The sequence below is a fragment of the Sminthopsis crassicaudata genome, chromosome 2 (assembly GCF_048593235.1).
Source record: "Sminthopsis crassicaudata isolate SCR6 chromosome 2, ASM4859323v1, whole genome shotgun sequence".
In the NCBI taxonomy this organism is placed as follows: domain Eukaryota; kingdom Metazoa; phylum Chordata; class Mammalia; order Dasyuromorphia; family Dasyuridae; genus Sminthopsis; species Sminthopsis crassicaudata.
In genome coordinates, this window is record NC_133618.1 from 538,044,208 (window position 1) to 538,067,533 (window position 23,326).

Consider the following 23,326-nt stretch of genomic DNA (forward strand, 5'->3'; position numbering starts at 1 on the left):
TATTGACTGTTTCACAAAATGGTGTCAGATATATGATAAGCTTAGCTTTTAGTAATGGCAGATGATGGTATATCAGAAGTTTCAATAATGTCAGTTACTAAAGTAATACTATTATGTAAATTTCAATTCATAAAAAAATCCAAATAGTGATTGGCTAGAATGACAGGAAAAGATAATATGGAATGTTGGAGGGGTTGTGGGAAAACTGGGACACTGATACATTGTTGGTGGAGCTGTGAAAGAATCCAGCCATTCTGGAGAGCAATTTGGAACTATGTTCAAAAAGTTATCAAACTGGGCATACCCTTTGATCCAGCAACATTACTACTGGGTTTATATCCCAAAGAGATTTTAAAGAAGGGAAAGGGGCCTGTATGTGCAAGAATGTTTGTAGCAGCCCTCTCTGTGGTGACCAGAAACTGGAAACTGAGTGGATGCCCATCAATTGGAGAATGGCTGAATAAATTGTGGTGTATGAATAATATGGAATATTATTGTTCTGTAAAAAATGACCAGCAGGATGATTTCAGAAAGGCCTGGAGAGACTTACATGAACTGATGCTGAGTGAAATGAGCAGGACCAAGAGATCATTATACACTTCAACAACAATACTGTATGATGATCAATTCTGATGGATGTGGCCCTCTCCAACAATGAGATGAACCAAATCAGTTCCAATGGAGCAGTAATGAACTGAACCAGCTACACTCAGCAAAAGAACTCTGGGAGATGACTATGAACCACTACATAGAATTTCCAATCCCTCTATTTTTGTCCGCCTGCATTTTGGATTTCCTTCTGATGCAGGTTGTAGCCCCTTTAAGAAACTAGTCCTTTCAGATTGATTTATTCTTTTCTGATTCCCAACCCTTCCTGGCTGATGCATTATCAATTCAAGAAGCTAGGACCTTTGATTCACAAATCCTGGTCAAAAGCACCCCTTTGAATTCCAATAGAAGATCCAGGCCTGTCCCAGCCCCCCACCATATCTGAGCCAACTTGGGCTGTCCCAGCCCATTCTAATGATCTGCTCAGGTTTCCCAACTCTCACCAAGCAAATTCTAGCCCTAACTGAAACCCAGCTAGAAGCCAACTTGGGACTTCACCCACAGACCCCTTTAGCTAAATCTCTCATTATAAAAGAGGCAAGCTGGAGTCCTCTCTTCCCAGAGGATCGAAACATGCTAGCACCATGCCTGGCACAGACTCTCTGTCCACTGGAACACTGTTTCCGGTGCCCTCTTCTCTTTACCTAAGACCTTTTATTAACTAGACTTTAACCTTACTTCCAAACCTCTTTTATCAATCTAGGTTTTCAGGTCTGTAAATTCCTTTATAGGGGACTCTGAGCGGCCACTAGACCTCATTTTACTCTGTATCCTTGCGCCGAATCCAAAGGGGTTGCAAGGGAGCTCTATTTGACTCCCTGTACCCCAAACCTGCCGCTAGACATCAATTAAACCCTAATTTCATTTAGGTACCCCAATTCTAGACCTCATCACTTCACAGGTTAATTGTACACTATTTCAAAGTCTGATTCTTTTTGTACAGCAAAATAACTGTATGGACATGTATACATATATTGTATTTAATTTATACTTTAACATATTTAACATGTATGGGTCAACCTGCCATCTGGGGGAGGGGATGGAGGGAAGAGGGGAAAAACTGGAACAAAAGGTTTTGCAATTGTCAAAGCTGAAAAATTACCCATGCATATATCTTGGAAATAAAAAAACTATAATAAAAAAAATCCAAATAATAAAGGAAGGTTACTTCTGATGTTAGTAAAGTAGCTGAGAAACCTTTTCATGTCTGGAAACAATACTTGAGTAGTTTCATATTAGTAACTTATACAATTAAGTAAGTTTTTTTACTTTCTATACTTCTGTATCAATGAAGCAGAGGAAATAGGATCCCTTAAAAAAAAGGAAACTTTAACCTAGAAGGAATATTTTAAATAGCAAAGTCTGAGGGAGGAGAAAATGATTCTTTGGGCTAAAGGGAGACTTTGACACTAAGGAAGACTGAGACTTCAAGACAAACTTTGTTCAGAGGGACTTTTAATGTAAATCTAAAATGTCTCCAAGCTGTCCCAAGAGAAAACTAATATCAATGACAACTTAGGATAAGTAGAAATAAGCACTCTTCTTAAACTTAGAGATGAAACCAAAATTAGATCACATGGGTAATGAAAGACCTTTAGGGACAAAAGATGAAGGTCTGGCCTTGAACTAGGAAAGATTTGGGGTCTACTTTGACTGTGTGGCAAGTAATTTAACCTCTCAATACTTCAAGCAATTTTCTAAGACTGTATCTTTAATGTTACATACTCAGCTAGGATTTAAATGCAGTTTTACAATGCAGATAATTACAATGAAAAATAGACACTACTCTCTTCCTTATTTAATCTACATTGAGAAGAAAACTGGATGTTTGGACCATGAGACTATAACTAACAAATTATTTAAAGGCAAAATAAGAGTAAATAATCAGGCCCTTCTATGTTGTATTTGCCAAACTTAACTTATCTTTTCAATGGTTCCTCCTACAGCCTAATTAGTAAAAATTAAGCTTTTTCTGGCCTTCAAAGTCTTTCATGGTCATATATAAGTAATCTCATTCAATTTTGAATCGAATTGAAAGAAGCCCCAAGCCTCAAATCTTCACAGATGTCCTAACAGGACATAGCCAACTGTTGGAGATATTCTCTTCTCAGTGTAACCTATCTTTGCTATATTTCCTGTCCAGTAAGAAGGCTGACTTCCTAGCAAGCTGTCTTCCTAAGGTAAATAAAATTCCTTTTGCCAAAGATTTCAGGTCTGTGAATTCTTTCCATAGGACCTGCAACTCCTACCAGAGGGGATCTCCCACGTCTCTTCTCACACCTCATCACAAGGACTGAGCCTTATCAAAACTTTGTATTTTTTCCATATCTACTACAACATTTTACACACTTTAGGAGTTGCTTATGTTTGTTGAGCTCAAGTAAAAATATTTTAAAGAGGTGATTAGTCAAATTTGAGAGGTAAATCCAGATACCTGGATCAACTATAAATAAAGAACAGCATATATCTAGCAATTTGGCAACCAAAAATAAATACATACATAAATAAATAAATAAGGGGAGAGAGACAGAGAGACAGAGAGACAGAGAGAGAGAGAGAGAGAGAGAGAGAGAGAGAGAGAGAGAGAGAGAGAAAGAAAGAGAGAAAGAAAGAAAGAAAGAAAGAAAGAAAGAAAGAAAGAAAGAAAGAAAGAAAGAAAGAAAGAAAGAAAGAAAGAAAGAAAGAAAGAAAGAAACAGCTATTTTGTTAAATAAATTGAGCATTTAGCAAAAACAAACAAACCCTCTTACATATCAGGGATAATCAGCTGTGGAAAAAAAAATAAAAGGTTACAAACAACAACAAAAGAAAAGGACAGCTAGGTGTAGTTACATTGGATAAAGTGCTGGGCCTGGAGTTTATCTTCATGAATTCAAATACATCCTCTGAAACTGATGAGATTAGGGTTCCTGGTGGTCAGGAGTTAAATGATGAGGTTAGGCTCCCCTAAATCCCCTGGGATTCAAAACAGGGTAAAGAGTTGTGGGAACCCCTTCTGGTGGCACAGAGGTCCTTCATAAAGGAGTTTATGAACCGGAAAAGTTTATTGTTGGTATTAGGAAATCAGCCTTTGCTATGCATGAATAGAAAAACTGAATTCCTTAATGGCAAGGTCCTGACAGAGAAGTAAAGTTTCTAGTGGAGGAGTCCTGGCAGAGAAAGTTTCCAGTACAGAAATCCCAACAGAGAGATATAAAATCTTGTTAGGGAAATAGGTGAGAAAAAAATAAAAGAGAGGGTAAAGCTGAAAGAGAATATCATTTCATCAGGCAGAGGTTGCTGCTATGCCAGGGGGAGAGAGAGAGATTCCTTGGCATATTAGGTCCTCTGCAAGGACTGAGGCCCAAGTTCGCTTGTTTTATAATTGAGGCCTTGGCTACAAGATGGGGTTTGCTTTTGATGATGGTTGGTGCAGCTTGAGCTGGAATTAGAATAGAGAATCTTAGAACTGAATGTCTCTAGGCTGATCTTTAATTCAATGGGAGGCTTAATCAGAATGAAGCTGTTTATCCTGTTTCCCTCCTGCGGGGGTCCTTTACAGAGGCAGGGTTTAAGAAGACTTTTTCCTTGAAGGAGTTTTAGAGAGAGAATTTCAGGGTCTCCCCTCATCATTCCCCCCTCATCAAAACTTATTAGCTATGTGATCCAGGGGAAGTCCCTTACTCCTGTTTGCCTAAGTTTCCTCATATGTAAAATAAGTTGGAGAAGGAAAAAGCAAATCATTCCAGTATCTTTGTCAAGAAAACCCCATGTTAAATACTCAGCTATGATTTGCAGTTTTATTTTATTTAAACAGATAATTACATTGAAAAATAGACTACTCAAATCAGCTCCATTTGTTCAACAATGAATAAAACCAGCTACACCCAGCAAAAGAACTCTGGGAAATGAGTATGAACCACTGCATAGTATTCCAAATCCCTCTATTTTTGTCCGCCTGCATTCTTGATTTCTTTCACAGGCTAATTGTACATTATTTCAAAGTTTATGTACAGCAAAAATAATTGTATGGGGGGCAGCTAGGTGGCGCAGTGGATAGAGCACCAGCCTTGAATTCAGGAGGACCAGTGTTCAAATCTGGTCTCAGACACTTAACACTTCCTAGCTGTGTGACCCTGAGCAAGTCACTTAACCCCAGTCTCAAAAACAAAAAAAAACACACACACCAAAAAAAAACTGTATGGACATGTATATGTGTGTGTGTATACATACATACATACATATATATATATATATATATATAGTATTTAACATATATTTCAACATTTAACATGCATTAGTCTACCTGCCATCTGGGGGAGGAGTGGGGGGAAGGAGGGGGAAAATTGGAATAAAAGGTTTTGCAATTGTCAGTGCTGAAAAATTACCCATGCATATATCTTGTAAATAAAAAGCTACAATTTAAAAAGGGAGGGAGGGAGGGAAGGAGGGAGGGAGGAAAGAAGGAAGGAAGGCTACTCTCTTTCTCATTTAACCTACATTGAAAGGAAAACTAGATGTTTAGACCATGAGACTATAACTAACCAATTATTTAAAGGCAAAATAAGAGTAAAAATAATCAGGCTTATTGAATTAAAATTTTCAACAACTAAAAAGACAACAAAAACAGCATAAAAATTCATGAAAACATATCAAAGTGCAATGCATGGTACTGATAAGGTGCATGAATGAATGAATGAGATCCTTTCTGTTCCAATAATCAGGTTCCAAAACGAAAGCATTCAGTAACCCCAAGTTTTGTGGCAAAAGTAAGTGGTTTATTTTACACTAAGAGGTTTTTTCCTTATCAGGCCTATTCTCTCATGGAGAAAATCTGCAAAGAATGGTTAAGAAAAGGTCTATTTTATGGGTAAGTCTGGGGGGAAGAAGTTTGATAATCAGACCAGGATTTCTCAATTGAATATGAAGTTTTTTCTTAGAATATGACTTCCTAAAAGATCAATAGGAGTTTTATTTGCCCTTGAATGGTACTGCTTATCTCCCTCTGAGAGAATGACAGACCATTTGGAGCCTGGGTTTTTGCATATCAAAGGCGATATGATTTTTGTAATTTTACACAAATTTTACAGAGTTCACTCAAGTCAGTTCTAAACGTTTTATTAAAAAACAAAATGATTATATGTTAGAGACAGAGGAAATTTGGAGATCATCTAGTCCAATTTTATAGATGAGGAACCTGAGGTCTACAGAGTTGAACTGACATCTATAAGGTCAACCAGTTTAAGATATGACAGAAGTAAAGACTAGAAGCCCAGTTTCTTAACTCTCATTCCATAACCTTTCAAGTATCCAACAGTCTAGTGGGGCCTCAAATGAAGAAGAGTAAAGGGAAATTATCTGAGTATTCAAAACTATTTTTGCCTTATATATGGAAATTATTTGCCATCTGACCAAAAAGCATAACTAGATATGACCCAAAAAAAGGGAGAGGGGGGGAAATAATCTGATATACTGGTTTACAACCAGAATTCCAGGCTTCTCTAGTTGCCTGAAGCATAGTAATATGATTTTCCAGCACATTAGGGAAGCAAAAGTAGAACCAGAGAATCTATGTACTGACTGGATTTTGTTAATGTCACTTAAAATGGAGGAAAAAATCCTAGCAAGATACCAAATAGAGTGCAGCAGATGGTAAACAAATATTATGAAGCAATCTTCACAAAATCTGCAGTGTGTCACAAATATACAAAATGGCAGAGTTTAGGAAAAGAGAATCATAACAGGCCATATGTTGTCGGTGATTTTATTTGGAGCAACATGCAATCCAAAAGAGAAACAAAAAGAACATAAAGGCCCAATAGTAGAAGAAATGCAGCCTCAGGTAAAGAGGTGGTAAAAATGGCAAACATAATGCTAACTATATAAATAGCAGCAGAAGCTATGGGACTAACAGCAAAACATACACCTACTGAAGTGGCAGTGAATCACATGAGATTCATATAAAAGCAATCTAGATACAAAAATAAATAGAAAATTAGAATTATTTATTAAACATCCTTTGTTACAAATCTTCAATGCCAATTAAGAATTAATCAGAAAACTAAAAAAGACTCATTTTCCAAAGAGAGGAAAGAAAGGAAAATATTGCTACACAAATTAGGGAAGCCAAAGACTAGAAATTAGAAAAGTTCTCATGATTGGAGCCTCCAATTTCCACTGTCAAATCGTATTTTCCACAAAACTCTTGCGAACCTCTATCTCTATCATTTTTATGTTTTGATGAGAAGTTATAAGATCCTTACAAGGAAGATTCAGAATAAAGTCATCCAAAAATTAAAATAGCTAATATAACAAGATTCTCCTTTTATAGCACTAAAACCTATTTGAACTTTCATTATCATCATCAAAAATAGTGTTAAGTGATTAAACCAAGTTTCATTTCAATTAGTAGCTAGCTACATTGTTATATAATTTTTAAAAGCATATTTGTGATTTTCATTGATGAAAGAAAGTCATAATAGGAAGTATGCACCTTCTACAATTTATAGTCTTAGAAAGGTATCTGGCAAAAATCAAAATTATCTGCAGTCATATGAAAAATTGCTCTAAGATCATTATTGATCAGAGAAATGCAAATCAAAACAATTCTTGAGATACTACCTCACATTTATCAGATTGAGTAAAATGACAAAAAAAGGAAAATGCTGGATATGGGTGGGGATGTGGGAAAACTAGGACACTAATCCACTATTGGTGGAGGTATGAAATGATCCAACCATTCTGGAGAACAATATGGAACTATGCCTCAAGGGCCATAAAATTCTGATCCAATAATACCACTACTAGATCTATATTCCAAAGACATTTTAAAAAAGGATGTGTGTGTGTGTGTGTGTGTGTGTGTGTGTGTGTGTGTGTAACCTATTTGTACAAGAATATTTATAGTAGCTCTTTTTGTGGAAGCTAAGTATTAGAAATCAAAGCGATGCCTGCCCATCAATTGGGGAATGGCTAATCAAGCCTTGTATGGCATATGATTGCAATGGCATCTTATTGTGCTATAAAAAATGACAAGCAGGACGATTAAAAAAAAACTGGAAAGACATACATGAACTGGTACAAAGTGAATCAAAACAGACCGAGAAGAACATTGTACACAGTATCAGCAATATTGCTTGATAAAGAACTATGAATGACTTAGCTATTCTCAGCAATACAATGATCCAAGATAATCCCAAAGAACTAATGATAAAGCAGACTATCTGCCTCCAAAGAGAGAACTACTAGTTTGAATGCAGACTAAAGCATGCTATTTTTCACTTTCTTTCATTCTTTTTTTTTTTTTTTGAGTCTTCTTGTGCAAAATGACTAATACGGAAAGATTTTAACATAATTGTCAGATATAACATGTCTGATCACTTACTATCTCAAGAAGGAAGAAATAGAATCTGGAACTCAAAACTTTAAAAAATGAAAAAAGTTTAAAATTTGTTTTAACATGTAATTGGGAGGGGAAAAAAACACATACACACATACATATGTGTGTATGTCTATTAAAAAAAAAAAAAAAAAAAAAGCTGTCTGGGCACTGAAAGACTGATCAACTTGTCCAGGTCTCATAGCTTAGACAGCTAAGGAACATGAGGACCAGGTCTTTTTGACTCCAAAGCCAGCCCCCAATCCACCACATCATATTTCTTCTCATTGCGTACAATGTGGAAAGTTCTTAATAGTAATTTGTTTATCAATCTACATTATTAACCTACATTTGATTTTGTATTAATCATGATAGCCAACAGACATATAACACCTGTTATATTAGGTATTGAGGGGCACAGTGGATGGCACACCTTGTCTGAAGTCAGGAAGAGCTGAGTTCAAATTCAGACTCAGATACTTCCTGTGGCTGTGTGATACAGGACACAGGACTTCATCCTGTCTACCTCAGTTTCCTCATCTGTGAAATAAGCTGGAAGAGAAAAATGGTAAACCACTCCAGGATATTTGCCAAGAAAACCTCAAATTGGATATGACTGAAACAACTGAACACCAATTACATACAATATCTCATTTGATTGTCAGAACAACCCTGGGAGGTAGGTACTAATATTATCCATTTTATAAATAAAGAAATTAAAATACAAAGAGTTTAAGTAACTTGCTAAGGGTCATAGCTAGTAAATGGTTGAGGCAAGAGTTTAATTCAGTTCTTTCCGACTCTAAGCCTAGCATTTTATTCACTGTATCATCTGGTTATTTTCAATACTGATTAATATATGCTAGCTGCTACTAACTTATGCTGTTATTAAATTAAAATTATGCTACTAGATTTCTTTTAATTATATTTTAAAATATAAACTTTTATTGTATCTGATTGGTTTTTCTATTTTTACTTCATTATTCTGCATTAAGAGATTTTCTCTGCTCAACTTTAAGAACCTACAATACTCAGAAAATTTTTTATAAATGACCACATATTTTTAGGACACAAATCAGTATCTGAGTTGGATTTTAAAAAAATAACCGAAACCAGAATCCTTCAGAGCTTTGTACAGAATGGTAATAGTTCAAGAAGAAAGAGAGTTAATCCAGCAATTCCTAAAAGTTTAAAATACTCTGGGCTTGCCAAGTACTTTAGGAGGTCTAAGCGTCTAGCAATTCCATATTCTAAACTAAGCTGTTATTTTACAGAAACTTCTAACCTGTAGAAAAGCAGGCCAAGGACTAGGCAATCCCCACAAGAAACTCATTAGTACAGATTGCTGATTATTATCACCCCATTCACTTGAATACTCATTAATCTACTAATGAAATTGTAAACATCTAAAGGTTTCTATGACTATATAAGCAAATAAGCTTTTACTCTAAATGTGATATTTATCTATAAGTTGGAAGCATAATCACTGTTATTCCCTAGGAGAAGCAGAAGGGGAGTTGAGTAGAGAAACAGGACTATGGGCACAAAGAATAAGCCAAAAGCAACAGGCCTGGATTATTCTGTTCTTCATCCTCTTAGAAATAGCATCACAAAGAGGAATGATCAAATGCTAACTATTACATTCCCTTTATTCTTTCAAATATATATGAACCAAAAGAGTCATTAAAGAATTTGAGACTGACAAAAAATTTTTACACTCAATTATTGATTTTTTAACACAAATTGTGGAAAGCAATATTTCTGAAAATAGAAGATGATTCAAAAGTCATCATAAATTATTTTGGAGAAGAGACTTGGATGGAAATATGAATATGAAACTTCTATTGTTTGCTACATAATTAATTTAAGCTAAGACTAGAACCAAGTCCTCCTGATATCCAATACAATGCCCTTTCTGAATAGACACTTTCAACAAAAAAATGTTTAGAATTATTGAATATTAGAATTTCAAGGATTTTAATTCAACTTCTCATTTTAAAAGTGAAGAAAAGAAAGGGCTAGACATTTTAAATGACTTTCCCTGCATCACACAGTAAGTTAGTAATAGAATTGGCAGTAGAATCCCCTTTTGAGCTGGGCTTTAAATGTAAGGAAGCCAAGTAAATCAAGTTACTTTGTGTTCTTCTACCTGGTTGCCATGTTCCACATAAATGATCGCTTAATTAACACAAAACAGTCTTTTTTTTGGTTGCCAAGTAAATATAATTAATAACAATAATAGTTAATATTTATTTAATGTTTACTATGGACCAGACACTACACTAAGAACTTTACAGTCACTACCTCATTTGCTCTTCACAACCCTGGAAGGTAGATGCTATTAATATCCCCATTTTACAGATTAGGAAATTGAGGCAACAGAGGTTATGACTTGTTCAGGACTAGTAAATGTCTCATTGACCTAAAATCTCAAGATGTTGCTAGGGTACAGGCTCAACATTAAAACTAGTGCCAAAGGGTGAAATGTCAAAAAGGAACTATAAATTCATAACTCTGATTTCAAACCCCTGAGTGAAAGTTTACATATTTGCTAATAAGCACAGTAGAGATAAATCAACTGTATATTCAACTTCTAACTTGAATTCATCTTTGATGAAGATGAGCTTGTATTGTATTCAAAGTGGCAGGTAATCCAAAATCAAGGAGTACAGAGATTTCATACTTATTTTTGGCCATAAACCCTTTATATAATCTGGTGAAAGCTATTCTCAGAATGATGTTTTAAATTTGCATAAAATAATTTCTCTTTATGTAAGTTTTTCACATCTATGTATAAGTAACATATTTGAAGCTAACATGAATTTTAAAAAAGGAAGAAATGTAATTTTGTTGAATTTTTTTTTTTATTCTTTGCTATAAGAGAGTACACACTGAATGAGGAAAAAGAGTCAAATTCAGAAATAAAGTTGATATACATTTTTAAAGATATCAATTTTTTTTCAACTGAAGAAATGGGTAAGCCTTGAAAATATGTTTATGAAATGAACCTTTGCTAGGTTTGGAAGATCAAATAACCAACAGAAATGATTAAGAAGTACTGAGTAAATATAATCTTCATTATATTTATAATATATTTACATCTTAGATGTAAATATAATATAAATCTAAGAGTAAATATAATCTAAGAGCAAATAAAATCATTTTCTAAGATGATCCATGCCTTTCAATGATAGTCACCAGCATTCTCTGATCCCTTTCTGTCTAGAATCTATGATGTACTATATTCTGCATTTGCCCCTTTAGTTTCCTGGGGTACATGTTTATCTCAATTAAAACCTAAATTTGGTCCTCTTAGTTAGTAACCTACTTGGTGCCCAATCTCTGCTCCTCTTGCTGCCCAACCAGGACAATTTCTGAGTCAAATCCAAAGATCCAATGTGTTTGCTGCCACCACCTAGTGGCCCTGAAGAAGCCAGCTGCAACACTGTTAGTCTAGTCAATATTTGTTTAAAAGCTCCACTTTGTTGCAGTTTTTAAAAGCTACAATGGATTAAAACCTCTTAATCAATATTCATCAGCCTACAGGTAGTTTACACTTTTCATTTAGTTCCAGCAATATTATTCCAGTGAGAAGCAAGAGCAGATAAAGGTCATGTTGGTAATTAAAGCTATATTATAGAAATATGCACACTCAAGATGTGATTAAATAAGAAAATATTACTCAGTTCAGTATCATCATTAAACTTGCATTAATTTATAAATATTTAAATGTACCATATGATGATCATAAATACTCTATATTTGTCAGTTTTAAAAGTAACACAAGCTATAAACCCTTTGAAGAATTACTGCAGAAATATACAAAAAAAAAAAAAAAAAGGAAGAAAAAAGAAAAAAATAAAGTATATAAGCCATACTCACATTCAAATGCTGTAGTTGTTGCATCAGGCAAAACCTGGCCTATCACATCCTAAAACAGAGAAAGGATACAATTAGACATCTTTTTAATTGTCCACATGTAGGCAATTCATCTTCAATGAATAAGAAAGCCCAGGAAAAATATTTTCAATCTTTGTAAAAATGTTATCTCACAGCTTAATTCAATCTATTCATATCCAGGTATTTAAAGCACTAATTACTCCATGAGGAAAAAAAAATCTCTACTCTAAAAGAAAATCATGGTTTTTCATTCATTCATTTCTCCCATCTGTCCCTTTCTCTCCATTCACCCTCTAACCACTCCTCAACAACATCTTTTGCTTGGGAAATTATAGCTGAGGTTCCTAAGTGGTCTTGCCAAATCTAGTCTTTTGTTCCTCCAATCCATCATCCTCTGAACTGCTATACTGACATTCTGAAAGCACAGGTATGATCATGTTACTTCCCAGCTTAAGAAACTCCAGTGGTTCTTCAAGAAGTTCTTCTTCAAGAAACCCCATTAATTCTAGGATAAACTACAAAGATCCATATATGTGAAAACCTTCATGAGTTAGTTCAAACCTATCTTTTGAGGCTAATTAGATATTCTACTGAGCATCTACTAGATGCCCTCTATAAAATTATTTATTCCATCCTTGGCTCCTCTCCCATCCCATCTCTTGCCTTCATGCTTAAAATGCTCATTCTCATAGCCTCTGCCTTTTGAATGCCTTCAAGTCCCTCAATAAAAGACCAGATAAAGTGCTGTCTCTTTCCAGATTTCCATTATAAACATTCAAAAACTGAACTTTTAAGATAAGGATGATAGTGGCAGATTATATTCTCTACTGCTTTATAGTTTACAAAATACTCTACATACATTATTTCATTTGTAAGTAAAGTAGGCATATTGTTAAGTTGTTTTTAGTCATATCTGAAGTTTTGTTTTTGTTTTTTTGACAAGGATACAGAAGTGGCTTACCATTTTCTTCTCCTGCTCACTTAGCAGATGAGGAAACAGGCTTAAGTAACATGTCCAGGGTCATATAGCTAGTGTCTGGGGCCAGATTCAAACTCAGGAAGACACTCTATTCACTTCACCTCCTAGTTGCCCAGGAACACTTAAGTAGTATAAGAAGTATGGTACACATCATTATCCACATTTTATAGAGGAGGAAATTCAGGCTTAGTCTCTTCCTAATATCTATTAAGTGACTTGTCCAAGGTCACACATCTAGTACAAAACAGTAGTGCTGAAAAGATAAGCTTGGCCCAAACACATTTTACAAAGAATTAAAAAGATTATATAGTCTTAGAGCTTATACTAGGTGAAGTCTAAGATGCTGTTTTACTTTACTTCAGAGCAACTGAAAAATACCACTGACTGAACAATCTAGAAATGTTAACAACCAGTGAACTAAGTCTACCTTTTTAATATAAGAACTTTAAAGTCCTTGTTATCTGATACAGCTGCAGCTTTATCCATAATAAGAGAAGCACGCTAGGAATGATTTGCAGACAACTAAGACACATGGGGTCTTTGGAAAACTTGATATTCCATTGTGTCCAAGTCCAACACAATAGATCTAATCTCATCTCTGCCCTCTCTCTCCCAAACTTTTACTCACTGGAGAAGAGTTAAAATGTAAGCACTAAAACAGTTGTCTTTGATAAATTAGGAAGTTGGTTGTGACCCTAAATGCCCAATTCTAACACTAAACATGTGCCTCCTAATTCTAACCCTAAATCCAAGACTATAATCAGCCAACAGGCTAGCTGAAGTCTGTTTTTAGAGTCTCAGGAATGTGGCACTTAGCAGAATGAATGCAACTTTCTTCTAAAGTTAATTTTACTCTGCTGTCTTGTCAATTTGAATAACAAGATTATATTTACAACATAATTTTTTCTCAAAAATTAACCCACATGCCAGTGTACCTCTGAGATCCGTGGAAAAGGGAGGAATTTATAGCTAAAGAACTAGAGAACATTATGAAAAATAAAATGGATAATAATTTTGACTAAATTAAGTTAAAAGGGCTTTGCACAAACAAAATCAATGCAGCCAAGATTACAAGGCAAGAAGAAAGCTGAGGAAAATATTTTATAGCCAGTTTTTCTGATAAAAGCCTCATTTTAAAAATATTTAGAGAACTGGCTCAAATTTACAAGAATAAAAGCCATTCTTCAATTGATAAATAGTCAAAGGATATGAACAGACAATTCTCAGAAAAATAAATTTGACGGGGGCCTGAGACTGTGTTCCCTTTTGATCTGTAAAATTAACACTCTGAAATTCTGTCCCCTTTGATTCCAGGCGTTCCCCTCCCCACAAACTCTAGAGAGTCTATGAGAACATATCCTCCTGGCTGGGCCTTTTCTAAGGCAAATTATCCCATTAATGCAGACCCTTTTCAGGGAATTCCAAATTCCAGAAGCCTTTAAAAAGTGATTTCCATTCAACTGGAGATCTAGGCCTGGGGACTTTGGCTTTCTATTCAATCTGAAACCTGAGCCTCAGGTTTTTCTACTAACAGATATTTCCAAACTCCTGATCCTTGCAGAAGTCTAGAGTAGGGCATAGCTGCCAGCCAGCACTCCTCTCCCCAGAGAAGACATTTTCCTCTCAGTGCCAGTCTCCATTTCCCTAGTAGGACTTTGTCACTGAAGAAGTCAGTTTTTCTAGCAAAGCTGACTTCTCATCCAACGATAAACTTCCATTTTTGCCATTTAAAACTCTTTGGATTCATGAATTCTTTCATGAACAACTACACCCAGAGAAGGAACACTGGGAAGTGAATGTAAACTGTTAGAACTACTGTCTATCTACCCAGGTTACTTATACCTTCAGAATCTAATACTTAATGTGCAAAAAGAAAATGGTATCTACACACATATATTGTATCTAGGTTATATTGTAACACATGTAAAATATATGGGATTGCCTGTCATCAAGGGGAGTGAGTAAAGGGAGGGAGGGGGTAATTTGGAAAAATGAATACAAGGGATAATGTTATAAAAAAATTACTCATGCATATATAATGTCAAAAAAATTATAAATAAAATTTAAAAAAAAAAATGAATTCTTTCATGAAGGACCAGCACTGAACAAAAGGGAATTCCCACAACTTTCTGACTGCCAATAGAACCCCATCAACTTTTATCCATATTAAAAGGTGCTCTAAATCACTATTGATTAGAGAAATGCAAATTATGACATCTCTAAGACATTATATCTCTCAGATTGGCTTGGATGACAGGAAAAGATGATAATTATTGGAGGGGATGTTTGAATGGGGACACTAATGCATTGTTGGTAGAATTCTGAAATGATCCAACCATTCTGGAGAGCAATTTGGAACTGTATCCAAAGGACTATAGATTAGATAGGAACATTAGTGCTGAAGTCAGGAGGACCTGAATTCAAATCCGACCTCAAGACACTTAGCACTTCCTAGCTATGTGACCTTAGACAAGTAACTTAATCCCAATTGCCTCAGCAAAAAAAGAAAAAAAAAAAAAAAAAAAAGAATGTACATGTATGGGGGGGGGGGAATGCTATTAAAATTAATCCACACAATAAAATAAAATTCTCTTAAATTATTATGATACCTTAGACTTGAGAAATATTGCTTCTTGGCCACAATTTACTCTTAAGAGGAAAAAAATTAACCTTACAAGAACAGATTCAGACTAATGTGGAAATGTTTCACATGACTACACATATATAATATGCTTGTTGCCTTAGGAAGGAGAAAAGGGAGGAAGAAAGGGAGAAAAATTTGGAACTCAAAATCTTTCAAAAAATGAATGTTGAAAATTGTCTTCACATGTAATTGAAAAAAATAAAATATTATTTAAAAAAACAGATCTGGTATGAACAATCAAATCCTTCACCATGTATAAAGTATAAAAGGTATTATCAGGCTAGTGAAAGCTCTATAAGAAAACAATGGAACATTCTGGAGCTGTCTAACTAACTCAAAGTCATTCTATAATGAGATTGTATCTTCTAAGATACTACAATTGTAGTGTGTCAATAAAGAATTTAAGTGACCAGGGAAAAGCAACGGAATCATATTACTTATACAATTATTCAAAAGTTGTAAAAGATAACTTCTGTGGTAGTTGATCTAAAAATTTGGCATATTTTTATTTGTAAATAACTGATAAGACTAAAAAATTTTAAATAGCTTGAATGCATGAGTCCAGTACATCATGAGTCCATCAACATAAACACTAAACAGAACAGATATACATGGTGAGAAGAATAAAAACACAAAATGGAAACAGCCTGGCCAAAGTATAACTTGAAAGCATATAAGATGAGACAACACAGAATAGTAGATAATAAACTGGCTTCAAAGCCTGATGCTACATATGAGGCAAGTGGTTCAAATTCAAATAGAAAAATAGAAATATTTCCCAATTACTTTTTAATTTGTTTAGGTCATAACAGGGAAGATATGGCATATTTCTGGCTGAGAAAACTTTCTAAATTGTTAAGAAGATGCTGACTTGCATTGGTATAGAAAGTTTCCTCAATCAAGAATTCCTTATGCCAATGAAAATCATAGTTCCATGTTAGGTTCTTACTAAGTGCTAATGAGATAATGAGATATTAGGTTCTTACTAAGTGCTAAGTCGGTACTTAACAATTCTCTAGTTTTGGCCTTTACTGGGAGTTTTTCTTGTGAACTCCTGGGGAGGAGCTTGCATGCTTAGGAGGAGCAAGTTCATTGGTTGAAGTAATTTTTCCAGAAGCCCTTGCATTATCCCACGCCCATTCTCTGGGAGGATAAAAGAGAGTGGCACTCAGAGACAGTCTTGTCTGGACCAGACTTGAGGCGGCTCTCTGGAGGAAAGAAGAGTCTCTGCTCTAGGCCAGAGTTGAGGCGGCTCCCTGGAGGAAGAATTCTCTCCTGTAGCCCAGAGAGCAATCGGCAGTTTCTGGAGACAACGGCACATTACAGTTCCAGTCTTTAATCCCTGAATAAATTAGGGCTCAAGAGTGACAGAATGTGGTTTGAAAAAAAAAAAAAAATCAAAATCAATGATCCATTAACTAATTGAGATAAGTTTAAGAAAGTGGAGGGTGCAGCTGCTAGATGGCACAGTAGATAGAGCACTGACCCTGGAGTCAAGAGGACATGAGTTCAAATCTATACCCAGACACTTAATACTTAATAGCTGTGTGACTCTAAGAAAGTCACTTAACTCCAATTTCCTTGCCAAAGAAGGAGAAAAGAAAATAGGTGGATTATACTTCTTATAATTTACTTACCATTAATTACATTTATCTACACACATGTTTACATAAACACACATACACACACACATATACACACTTTTCTGAAAAATTAGCATCATATCCAAAAAAGGCACATCATCCCCAAAACATTTATAGGAGAAACTGAAAAAAGGGTAACAAACATGAAAAACTGAACAAAATAAGAGTAAAATAAACTTATTTTCATTATGACAATGGTGGAACCATATTTGTGTTCTTAACCTTAGTCCCCAATTTGCTACCTAAAGAAGTGGAAATAGCACTAAAGATAACAAAAGTAGAAAGAGGATATCTACTTGATCAAGTACATAATTATATAATAAATTTAAACTTGCTTTTTAAAGTATTGATTTTAAAAAAATATATTGATTGATTTTCAAAAAGAAACAATCATTTATTAGATGGATCTACCTTTCTCAGGCCTCTCTTCACTGCAATCAATCCTCTATTTCAGTTACTAAATCACCAAAGTGATATTCCTAATGTGCAGGCCTAATAATGTTAACTATTTTGCTCAATAAACACCAGTAGCTCCCTATTGTTTTCAGGATCAAGTACAAAATCATGTGTTTGGCATTCAAAGCCCTTCATAAACTAAGCTCCTCCTACCTCTGCAGTCTTCTTCTTAAATCTTACTCTTTGACATTCACTCTTCAAGGCAGTGGCCTTGGCCTCCTTGTTACTCAATTGAACAAGACACTTCATCTCTTGGCTCTGGACAATTTCTCTAGCCCTCATGCTTGAAATGCTGACATGTGCTTCTTGACTTCCTTTAAATCCCAATTAAGAAGCCACCTTCTACAGGAAGCCTTTCCAGAGACCTGTTAATTCTAATGCCTTCCCTCTGCTAATTACCTCCTATTTGTTGTCTATATTGCTTGTTTATATATTTGTTTGTCATATTCTCCCATTAGATTGTGAGTTCCTGGAGGGCAAGGACTGTCTTTTTGCCTTTTTGTAACCCCACTGCTTAGCACAATGCCTGGTACACAGTAGGCACTTGGTAAATGTTGATTGATAGCTTGATGGGGCTATAACTTATCTGTATTTTTTCATCTTTACAAAATTTTTATGAAAATGATCTACACAGATGTTGAGGGCATCCTTGATAAAAATATGAGAAGAGAATTTATTAAATGATTTTCTACAAAATAATTTAAGCTTAAATCACCTTCATAAGTACATGGTGAAAGTGGCAGGATTAAAATTTTGTAAAAGATTTGGAAATTTTAATGCACTGCAAAGTCAATAATATAACAACTAAAAAAAGGTAATACAATCTGAGGCTATTAAGTTGGACATTAACAAGGAAGGCAAAAAGAAGGGAAACCAGGATAGTGAAGGGTCTTGAGATCCTGTCATTTGAGGATCATTTGAAGGAACTGGAAATTTACTCTAGAGATAAGACAACTTGCTGGGGAAGATATAATAGCTTTAATGGGTAGAAGTTGAAAAGAGACAGGTAAGTTTATGCAAGGAAAAAATTGCTAACAATTAGAACAATCCCAAACTGAAAAAAGCTGCCTCAAGAAGTACAGGGTTCCACCTCAAGCAGAGGCTGAATAACCACTTGATGAAAATCCATTTGATGAAAATATTAGTGACTTTTTAAAGTATGAATTAGTCCAATGGGCTTTTGATGTCTCTTCCAATTTTGAGAGTCTATGATTCTGTTTGTCATAGTTACACAACTGACTTGAAAGTTGTGGAGAATAAAAAAATTCCTGTTGTGAATAGCTTCTTTACTATAAATTTTACTATAAACAAACATCTTTACTGTTAGAGCAGAAAACAGCCTTAAAGGTTCTCCTACAAGGTGTTTCCTGGGCATGGGTTAACATCATACAAGATTCCTTTATAAGGGCAGCTAGGTGGCTCAGTGATGTCAGGAGGACCTGAGTTCAAATCTGGCCTCTGACACTTAATAATTCTTAGCTGTGTGACCCTGGACAAGTCACTTAACCCCTCAGTGGGGAGGAGATACCTTTATAAAGGCAACAAAATGGTAATTTTGTTCATTCTTTTATGCTTAATGTCACATGAGATGCAAAACAAATGTTACTGTTGTCATACATAATATCATATGTGGAGTCCAAAAAGAATAGAGATGGCTACAGAAGGCAGTCTTAGTGCTATTTATAAATATAATTATACTGTGAGAAATTAAAATTAATTCTACTTTATAGCTGATTTTAAATTGTATGATTTCATATTGTAATTGATTATTTAATCTACTTAAAGTCACCTTTCTACGTTCTTGAATTGAGCTCAGGAATTTAGCTTTTCCTGAGTCAAAGTTATGATTAAAAGAAAAGTTGTTATCTCTCATAATGGTAACTCCTGAGATATTACCAGAACATCTATTTGCTATCTTTAAGCTATACAAATTTTCTTGACACTATCACCCAAAATTATGTCACCTGTCCTTGCTTGTTCTTGTGCAATCAGGTCAATTTTTAATTTCTTCTAAGGAGAAAGCAAATCTGGTAGCTTTGATTCTTTAGCATAGATTAGAGAAGATGCAGATAGATCTCACAAAAGAATTAACATTCCTTAATTATCAGAGAGGACCATGAATAGTCTCACCTGAATGCTAACCACTTTTCTTAATATAGTTAATCATACAAGACTTCATATTTGTTGTGTGCCAATAAAGAGGGTCTCCTCCTTTTCACTAGGGTCTCTGGCTTTACTGATGTTTACAGTCTTGACTTTACAATAGTTATAAGCATCACTGATAATAAAATGATTTTTCTCAAAGCCATATACCTCAACAACTTTACCTTTATTAATTTTATTTGCTATATTGCATCAAGTCCTGGAATATTTCAAAGCTTCTTTAATGAGATTAACTACTAACAATCTATACAGGAAAAAAAAAAAATGAAAAGTTCCTATTGTCCTATTTATGACAGCTCCTTGAGCTAATTTATTAGTACGTTATCGGACAGACACTGGAGACCAGGGGTCCTCAAACTACAGCCCTCAGGCCAGATCCGGCCCACGGAGGATGTTTATGCGGCCTGCCAGGTTATGGTAAAATCAGACCAGAATTGACTTTCTACTTAAACTTGCCTTAGCAACACACACTTCTGGCACTGGGCTGAGGCAGCGGAGACAGTGTGAGGAGATACCAAGGTGTGGTGAGTTCCCAGACTGGGGTATATGGTGTAGGGAAGGGAGAGAGATACAGAAGACAGAGAACTGACAGCCGGCGACCTTGTAAAGTAACGGAAGCTACCACAACAGACAGGCACTAGGGATGTACAGTCCATGCTGCACATGTCACGGCCGCTGCAGGGGGAATATATGGGCTGTGTCTGGTGCTCCAGTATAGTAACAGTTAGTACTTCAAGTCCCAGCTTGACTCTATCATTGTCATTATGCTGTAATGACAATGTAACGGCTTCCTTTTTAGCACATGTTACAATACTGACTCCTGGTACCAGGCTGCAGGCCTTGGCCCTGTATCCATAGTGACCTCATGTCTGACTGTTGTGGTCATCAGTTTTATGATTGTGTGTATATTCTGTAGTTTCATAAAGAGATGGAATATTGCTAACATATGTCATCACCTTATAATCACTGGGGTCTGACCTTAGTGCCCCCCCCTACTTATCCTGAGTAGGAGGGGGTGTAGAGCTGGTGAACTGCTTCATTCCCCTCCAGATCCCCATACACTTGTACAGCTTCAAGTCACATGATGACCTCCCTCAGAAGCCCCAATGTACGATTTGTCACTGAAGCTCATTCTGCACATACAGCATATCATGCAGTTATATACATATATGCACAGTCTTGCCTGCGATTATGATAAATTACGAGTGCAGCACATATGATCATGTAGCGCTGGATCATAAGAAATGATCCTAGGATTCAGAGGAAGCCAGGGAATTTGGGAGGGCCACTTGAGCGGTGACTTGTGTGCAGTGAAGGTCTGAAGCAGGAGAGAGAGTGCAGGAAATGGAGGCATCACAGCACAGAGGCAGCTTGGAGGAAGTTGGGCCTTGCAGTCTGTATGTCTCTGTATGGGCAAAGTTATTGCTGGTATATTGTTTTTGTAGCGATATATATATATATATATATGTATGTATGTATGTATTTTACTAATAGCAATTTGAAATCCCTTAGAAATAATGATGTCAAGAAAAAGAAAATTTGACTTGGAGTGTAGGATATTCAAAGAACAGTGGACTTATGATTACTTTTTCATGCAGTACAAGGAAAGAGCTGTATGTCTGATATGCCAGAATATAGTGTCTGTGTTCAAAGAATATAATTTGCGTTGACACTATGAAACTCAACATAAAGATAAATATGATTGGTTGGAGAAGTAAGAAAAGATAAAATATTAAAACTGAAAAATATATTGACAACTCAGCAAAATATTTTTGTGAAGTAGAAGCAGCTAAATATTTCATCACTGCGAGCAAGTTTTCAAGTTGCCAAGCTAGACCATTTGTGGAGGGAGAATCTGTTAAAGAATGCCTTCTTTCTTGCCAAAGAGATGTATCCAGAGAAGGCTGATTTATTTAGTACAGTGAGTCTTTCAGGACCTACAATTACACGGAGGATTGAAGAAATGGGAGACAATCTGCATCAGCATTTGCAAAACTCCACAGAAAAAATTTCATATTTTTCCTTGGCATTTGACGAAAGCAATGATGTTTGGAATTCTGTATAACTTCTGATTTTTATTCGTGGGACGAATGATTATTTTGAAGTCATAGAAGAGCTTGCTGCACTGCAAAGCATCAAAGGAACAACTACAGGAGAAGGTATCTATGAAAAGATTTGCCAAACTATGAATGGTTTGGAGCTGGACTGTGCTAAACTAGCCAGCGTGACAACTGATGGTGCCCCTAGCATGGTGGGGTCTAAGAAAGGCGTAACTGCTCGCATTAACCAAGAGATGGACAAACATAACCATTCTCATCCAATAGCCTTACACTGCCTCATCCACCAACAAGCGCTGTGTAGTAAATCACTGAAGTGGGACTCTGTTATGAAAATTGTGGTATCTTGCGTTAACTTCATTAAAGCTAGTGCAATAAATCAATTTCAGGAATTTCTGTCTGAGCTAAATGTTGAGTATGAAGATGTTCTATATCACACAGAAGTCCGTAGCTGAGTCGAGGGAGAGTTTTGAAACATTTCTATGACTTACTTCCACAGATTACAACTTTTCTGCTTTCAAAAACCAAAAGAAGTACCAGAGCTCAATGATGCAGAATGGAAATGACACCTTGCCTTTCTGACAGATGTAACAGAGCTACTCAACAATTTCAATATTCAACTTCAAGGAAAGGGGAAGCTCATCGGTGATATGCAATCACATGTCAAAGCATTTGAAGTAAAATGAGGCCTCCTCATCAAACAAGTGAAAGAGGAAAACTTCTGCCATCTCCCCACAACTCAAAATCTGTTAGCAGAAAAGCCGCTGATTGCATTCCCAAACAAAACATGTGTGGATTCATTGGAAAAATTGCAAAAGGAGTTCCAATTTAGATTTAAAGAGCTTCATCTCCATGAACAGGACATACAGCTTTTCTGTTACCCATTTTCTATTGACATTGAAAATGTGGATACAATTTACCAAATGGAACTGGCTGAACTGCAGAATTGTGACTCTCTGAAAGACGCATCCAAGTCAAGCAGCCTTCATAATTTCTATGCATTCTCCCCTCTGAGACATATCCTCATCTCAGGAACCATGCACTCAAAATGGCAACGGTCTTTGGCAGCACTTATGTATGTGACAGACTTTTTCTAGAATGAAATATTTGAAATCTCCAACCAGATCAAGACTAACAGATGCACACTTGCATCACTTGTTATGACTAGCAGTGACAAACATGGAACCAGACACTGACCATCTCATTAGCCAAAAGCAGGCCCATGTTCCCATTGAAATACTGATAAGTTTGTTGATTTAACTTTACTTCATTTTCAATATTGTATTTGTTCCCACTTTGTTTCTTCACTTCAAAATAAGATATATGCAGCGTGCATAGGATTTTGTTTATAGTTTTTGTTTTTATTATAGTCTGACCCTCCAACAGTCTGAGGGACAGTGAACTGGCTCCCTATTTTAAAAGTTTGAGGACCACTGATGTAGATGGACAGAAACTAAGCCCAGAAATGAACAGAATGAGATTAGGCCAGGTCACACTCAGATAACTATATGGTACTTT

The 23,326-nt window shown here is 35.7% G+C and overlaps 1 protein-coding gene across 5 annotated transcripts in view; it reads right to left on the reverse strand.

Moving 5' to 3' along the window:
• MAP2K5 (mitogen-activated protein kinase kinase 5) overlaps nucleotides 1-23,326 on the reverse strand; it is a 305,505-nt gene that overhangs the window by 279,252 nt on the left and 2,927 nt on the right. For all 5 annotated transcript variants that reach the window (XR_012486952.1, XR_012486953.1, XR_012486954.1 and 2 more), the window contains exon 2: nucleotides 11,849-11,897. Coding sequence is in view for 2 of the 5 variants with exons in the window: in XM_074294728.1 (XP_074150829.1) it covers nucleotides 11,849-11,897 (49 nt within the window). In the remaining 3 variants the exon portion in view is untranslated. The remainder of the gene's footprint in view (nucleotides 1-11,848; nucleotides 11,898-23,326) is intronic.